This window comes from Lactuca sativa, chromosome 2 (genome assembly GCF_002870075.4).
Source record: "Lactuca sativa cultivar Salinas chromosome 2, Lsat_Salinas_v11, whole genome shotgun sequence".
Lineage (NCBI taxonomy): Eukaryota > Viridiplantae > Streptophyta > Magnoliopsida > Asterales > Asteraceae > Lactuca > Lactuca sativa.
The window spans coordinates 202979342-202986073 of NC_056624.2; the positions used below are offsets into that span (position 1 = coordinate 202979342).

At 32.2% G+C, this 6732-nt stretch overlaps 1 protein-coding gene across 1 annotated transcript; it reads right to left on the reverse strand.

The window, feature by feature from the left end:
- Window positions 1-292: 292 nt before the first annotated feature.
- LOC111916201 (uncharacterized) lies at window positions 293-4203 on the reverse strand. The gene is made up of 6 exons (XM_052769037.1): window positions 3154-4203; window positions 2996-3047; window positions 1992-2917; window positions 815-898; window positions 586-717; window positions 293-502 (listed from the first exon to the last, which is right to left on the reverse strand). Exons 1-6 carry the CDS (start codon window positions 4201-4203, stop codon window positions 293-295), a joined length of 2454 nt encoding a protein of 817 aa, XP_052624997.1.
- Window positions 4204-6732: the final 2529 nt, after the last annotated feature.

A 6732-nucleotide genomic window follows, 5' to 3' on the forward strand; every position in this document is an offset into this window, starting at 1 on the left:
ACCCCACCTTATGCAACAAATAGTTAACAAGGAAATACCAAAGAATAGATGATCTACCGACTCAATATCTACATCACACAGAGGACAATGCACCAAAGGAATGTCCAAACCTCTTTTAACAAGATTATTTCTAGTAGAAAGATTGTTTGAACCTAGCCGCCAAATAAAGATATTAACTTTCACTGGAACCAATGAACACCAACGAGTCGATTACTATTCGTAGACATTTTTTTGTCTATATAGGACCTCGTAGAATCCACCAGACCCTAACAAGTTCCAAACCCACCTGTCTTTAAACGAAAAGAGCAAAACCGAGTCCAACAAATTGAAGAAGTTGGTCATATTGAGCCCTTTTCGTACCACCTCTTGGTTGACACCTCAAGGATGCCAATAAACCTTCTTGAAGCATTTTTAAAGATACTAAAATTTGCTTATCTTGTTCCAAAGCATAAATTCGCAGGAACTGCATTTTGAGAGGGGTATCTCCAAGCCACAAAACATCCTAAAACAACGTTAAAGAACCATCCAAGAACCTGTTTTTGCAATGAAGTAAAAAAATTCAACTCCGTGTCCTTGTAAGCTAACCACCACCTTAATGACATTAACCCAAACCAAATCATGGCCCTTATAACAGTTAGGATTGTCCAGTAAGCCATGTTTTCCATGAATAACCTTAACCATCTTAACCCAAAGAGAGTCGGGAAAAGCACGAAACCCCTATATCCATTTGAAAAGAGCGCACAATTCAAAACAAATAATCTACTAACCCCGAGACCACCAAATTTTTTTGAGACATGACTTTTTTCCAACATACCCTCGTCATTTTTTCTTCCAAATCAACCCCTATGGAAATCCTGTTTCTCAAAGATTCAAGATGATTAAGAACAATCTTCGACGCCTTAAAAACAGACATATAATATGTCAAGAGAGCACCCAACGCCGACTTGATAAATGCTAGTCTACCACCGACCGAAAGAGTTTTCATCATCCACATTGATAATTTAGAAGTAAATTTTTTGGTGACCTCCAAGAGACATTCCTAGACATGTTAGTCCCTAACATAAGACGAAGGCAAGGAAAATAAATTTTAGAAGCCGCACAACCAATATATTGTGCCATCTCCACCACCAACAAAAACTGAACACTAACACTAGTAAGATTACTCTTATGAATATTAATCTTGAGACTGTAAGCAAGATGAAAATAATGTAACATGCGAACAATATACACAATATTAAATTTTGACCATTCACTTATAAAAATGACATCATCAACAAAAAAAGAGATGAGAAAGAACAATATCATCCGTATTACCAAAATGAAGCCCTCTGAATCAGCCCTTCGAAATAACAAGTTTCACGGCCACATACAAAGATTCCATAACTAAAATAAATAGAAAGGGAGAAAGGGGATCACCATGCTGAAGGCCAGTATAAAAAGAAAATTCTTCCTTTAGACTTGTATGGGGGTTCATCAATGGAAATTCAATACTCAACAACTTCTTCTTGATTTGGATTTTTTATTCCGCATACAATTCCATCCATGGAAGAAATTACAAGCAGGGGCGGACCCAGGAATTAGTAATAGGGGTTGCACAACTTTTTTTTCCAGTCACACATAATATAAAACATTAAAGAAAAATCTGGTCAAACATAATATAAAACATCTATTCATTTAATACAATTTTTTTTCTGGTTAAACATAATATAACAACGATATACTAGAATTTAAATTTGTCCTCTTCGTGCAGATACCTTTTGAAACCGCTCCATTACTTTTTCATTCTCAACTTTCGCAATTGCTTCGGTCTCGACATTACACAACAATGCGTCGTTCAAAAATTCATCGCCAATTTTGTTACACAAGTCGGTCTTCAAGAGCTTTTTCTTTGAAAAACATCTTTCTACACTTGCGGTCGCTACAGGTAATATCAAATCCAACTTTAATAGCTTCTAAACCAAAGGATAAGATCGATGCTTCCCCGTACTAACCATCAAACGAGAAAGGTCGAAAATTCCTTTCAAACTAGCGAAGCGCTCATCTTTGATGCGAGAGTGATAAAATATCTCAAGTTGTCCTTCAAGGTCTATCATATCTGAATCATCAAAGTCATACTTGTATAACTTACCCAACTTCAATAACTTTGATTTGTCAAATTGTGCAAATGAATCACAAGGGCTCAAAGCACCCATGTATTCTAGTAATTGGGTGCTTGTTTCACTAAATCGATCCCGATATTCTGTAAGTTGCATATCTACCACCGTGTTGAAGATTTCAACCTCAAAATGAAACCTATTAGTCTTTGTAGTCCTACGGTTTCTCGCACCAATATACAACTCTTCCATATCCAAAGTATCAATTTCGTGTGTTTCACAAAAAGAGGATACTTTTGGCAAAATGCTAGCAAACCCTATGTTTCTAAAAGATTGCAATGTCACCATTGTCCCTCTAACCATCGAAGCCGCTTCTAAAATGTCTAGATCTTTTCTTTGAAGTTGCTTTGACAATGTACCCGTGAGGTGTAAAATGTCATACATCATATGTAAGTAAAACACGAACTCATATGATTTAAAATATGCTAAGATTCCAGATGCTTGTTGACGGTTTGCCAATGACCCTCCCTCCTCTTTCACAAAATCTAAAACTACAGAAACATCCGCAAATAACTTCATCAAACTTGTGAGTGTGTTGAAATGTGAACCCCATCTTGTTTCTCCCACTCGAACAAGTGTAGTCTCTTGATTTAACCCTCTTCCGGTTTCAAGTTCACCACTACACAAGCCTTTTTGCACCCTTTCTCTTGCTTGCTCTCGTAGTAAGTCTTTTTTTTTACACGATGCACAAACTACATTAACCACCAACGAAATTTGCTCAAAAAAGTCACTAACACCATCATGCTTCTTTGCTACAGCCACAACTACTAATTGAAGTTGGTGTGCAAATCAATGTACATAAAAAGTCGTATCATTCTCTTATAATATCAAAGCTTTCAAACCATTGAATTCCCCTCGCATATTGCTAGCCCCATCATAACCTTGTCCTCTTATCTATTAAAATTTAAAACAATTAATATATATATATATATATATATATATATATATATATATATATATATATAAAATTGAAATAACAAAAAAGTAAAGAATAAATTACCTGACTAAAACTCAACTTATTACTTGTAAGTACTTCATTTATGGCGTTTTTGAGTGTCAAAGAAGATGTATCCTTCACATGCACTAGACCTATGAATCTTTCTTTCACAAAGCCAAGAGTATCGACATAACGCAAAACAATAGCCATTTGTTCCTTTTTTGAAACATCACTAGATTCATTAACTAGTAAAGCAAAAACATCTTGACCAATCTCTTCACGAATACTCAAAAGTACTTCTTGTGCAAAACATTGCACAAGTTCTTTTTGAATTTTAGGGGAAATTAGTTGATTGTTTTTTGGAGCATTTTCTAAAGTATTGTTGAAAATATCTTCACTAGTCTCTCGAATGGCTTTTAACACTTCAATGTATAGCCCTCTATTTTCCGAGTTAACCGACTCGTCATGACCACGAAACGGTAAACCGGTTTTCAATAAAAGTCTAACAACAATAATAGAAACACGTAATCGAGCTTTATATTTATGATCCTCTGCTTCGGTTTGCCTCCTCAAGACTACATTGATAGCATGTTTTTCCCTCATTAAAAACTCACACTTTTCTTTTGCTTTGTTGTGAAAACTATCAATACCACCCACATGAGTCCAAAATGCATCTTTTTTATTCCAAGTATCAAAACCTTGAGAAACAAATGCATCTCTCCCTCCTTTTTGTCCCATGAGGTCCCCACACAAATAACAATATAAACAATATGCACTATCCTTTTTCACACTATATTCCAACCAATCAAAGTCATCAAACCATGAAGGAACGAATCTTCTAAATCTATCACCTATTTTTTTAGGAAACTTATGTGCCCTTACTTGACACGGTCCTTGAAGCAAATATGCTCTTCTTACATCATCTCTTATATTTGGTTTGTAGCTTGTAATCAATGGCCTATCCGTCGGGTCCTTTGGAAGATCTTTCAAGTCAACATTATCATTAGGTTGGTTAGAGCATTGTGTTTGTGAAGTTGCATTAGAAACCGAAGGGATTGATTGATTGGTGATTAGTGTTTGTGGAGTTGCATTAGGATTAGAAACGGAAGGCATTGATTGATTGGTGATTGGGATTTGGGAACATTCTTCACCACTTTCATTAGGATTAGGTCTTTGTCTTTTGGTAAAAAAACTCACTTAGTTTAACCTATAAAAACATAACAATGACTTCAATAAAACAACTTGCTTTCACCTAATCAAACAATAAATTCAATAAAAACATAACAATTACACCTAATCAAACAATGACTTCAATAAAACAAGTTGGTTTCAACTAATCAAACAATAAATTAAATAAAACATATCAATTTCACCTAATCAAACAATCAATTCAATAAAAAAAGTTGCTTTCACCTAATCAAACAATAAATTCAATAAAACATATCAATTTCACCTAATCAAACAATCAATTCAATAAAAAAACATAGCAATATAACCTAAGCAAACAATATACCTTCAACAAAACAAATCAATTTCACCCAAGTCAATCACTAACTTCAAAAAAAACATATCAATTTCAAATATCTTAATTAATTGATAATTGGTAAAACTTACTTGCTTCATTATGAAATCGATCAAGACATCAAGTATTGTGAATTGTAATCGATCCTTTTATGAAATCGATCAAGCCTCAGCCCTCAAGGTCGATTGATCGATTGAATTTTGGAGGCAAAAGTCGATAGTCTTGCCTACTGCCTCGTGCGTCGCCCCTGCCCCTGTGTAATCTTCGATCATTTTTTTTTTCTTTCAACCGATGGATTAATTACAAATTTACAATTAGGATTATTGGGCTATCTTTTTTACAAGCAATTAGCCCAATCGCTAACTTATCAAATTAAGTTTCATTTGGGTTTTAGGGCTTTAGACAGTTGGACTATTAGACTACAATAGAATAAAACATTTGGCTCGTTATTATTTTTTTTCATTCGGTAATTCCCGAAAGAGTGACAATATTTTTTTATGTAGTTGCACAATCTTTTTAGTAGTTGCACGATTTTTTTTACGTAGTGGCACAATAGGTAAAAATTAAAAAAATTAAAAAAATAAAAATAAAAATAAAAATAAAAATAAAAAAATCTACTTCGCACGCGGAAGCTAGGTGTTGCCGGTGCCACACCGGGCACCTAGCTAGGACCGCCCATGATTATAAGTTTGATTTTAAAAAAATATAATAATTAATATAATAAATCCTTTTTGTTTACTTGTCTTACTTTCCAAAAAACCGTCTTCTTCCGACATATTTATACTTGAAAATCATTGACATATTGTCATTGTTACATATACAAACTAGTTAAATCATTATTTGAAAAAAAAAAAAACAAAAAAAAAAAAAAAACAAAAACAAAAACAAAAACAAAACCTTGTGGTAGAAAAAGATGATCAAATTGTGAGGCATAATGGTCATAGATGTCAATTCTATTATGATCACTAGTTGTTAACATTTGAATCAAACAAAATTATTATATATATTTTTAATCAATATATGAAGAGGTGTCACACGCAAATTTAGATGTGGCAAAATGAGCAGGTTAGATAACGGATCCAATACAAGTTAGATTCACTAAAAACATTTTCAGTTAACCCTTTTTAAGAAAAAAAAAATCTGTTTGATATGATTACAAAACTAATAACTTGTTAATGTACTTTGAAAGAATGGCAAAACATGTTTAATGTATAATTCTAGCTTATAAGTTCGATCAACACTCAAAGGTCAAAGTTGACCTTCATTTCTATAACGAATTTGGACATATGTTGAGAGAGGTTGCTTGAACTAACTGCAAAGCAACAAGAGGTTCAAACGATTCTCCAAGTATGTAGTATAGGACTCTACAAATCAATATTTTTAATAAACAAAGATTTAATAATAAAGGTTGTACGTTTAATACGAGCCATATCTATCTTTAGTACTATTTTTTATGTACTATTGAATTTTAGTTGTATCAAGACATTATTGGAGCGATTAGGGAAGTTCTTCTTCTTCTATCTCCCGAAAGCACATACACATGACTGAGGACGGAATCATATCTCAAAGACAAAATTAATCAAATGTATCAATAACAAGTTTTTCATGTTAATACAACGTTTTTAAATTTAGGTTATAATCTTTAATACTCTCATACATTTTAATACAATTGTTTTTAAACAAAAATATTCCGTAAATGTTTTAAATAAAATTACAATTTTTTATTCTTTTTAACATTTATAAATAAATCTATAGTTTTTTAATACAGCGTTTTAAATTTATCTTGACTAATCTTGCAAAATAGAGATAAAAAATAAAAAAGTAAAGTTACATGATAAATACTTGATTAGCATAACTGATTGACTGTCCCCTTTTCTTAAAAATGTAAAATTCTTATATAAAATATATCAAATTATCCTCTTATCTATTACTAGTTTATAACTCGTGCGAACCACGGTTATAAAATTAATTAAATTTTTATAGTAAAAACTCAAAATGTTAATCAGTTATTTTAAATAAATTATTAATTTAAAAATATTTTTATTAGTTATATGAAATTATAATCGTTGATTCAAATAAATATGTAAAATTGATTTTTAATATATATTAGATATTTTTTA

What these genes read in the sequence shown, in the direction of transcription:
- LOC111916201 (XM_052769037.1), bottom strand. Translation starts at nt 4,203, where the DNA reads ATGCCTTCCGTTTCTAATCCTAATGCAACTCCACAAACACTAATCACC. An exon ending in TATGCGAGGGGAATTCAATG is followed by an intron (nt 2,918 to 2,995) that starts GTTTGAAAGCTT and finishes TTCAATTAGTAG; the next exon opens with TTGTGGCTGTAGCAAAGAAG. An exon ending in TGGAAGAAAAAATGACGAGG is followed by an intron (nt 718 to 814) that starts GTATGTTGGAAA and finishes AAATGGATATAG; the next exon opens with GGGTTTCGTGCTTTTCCCGA.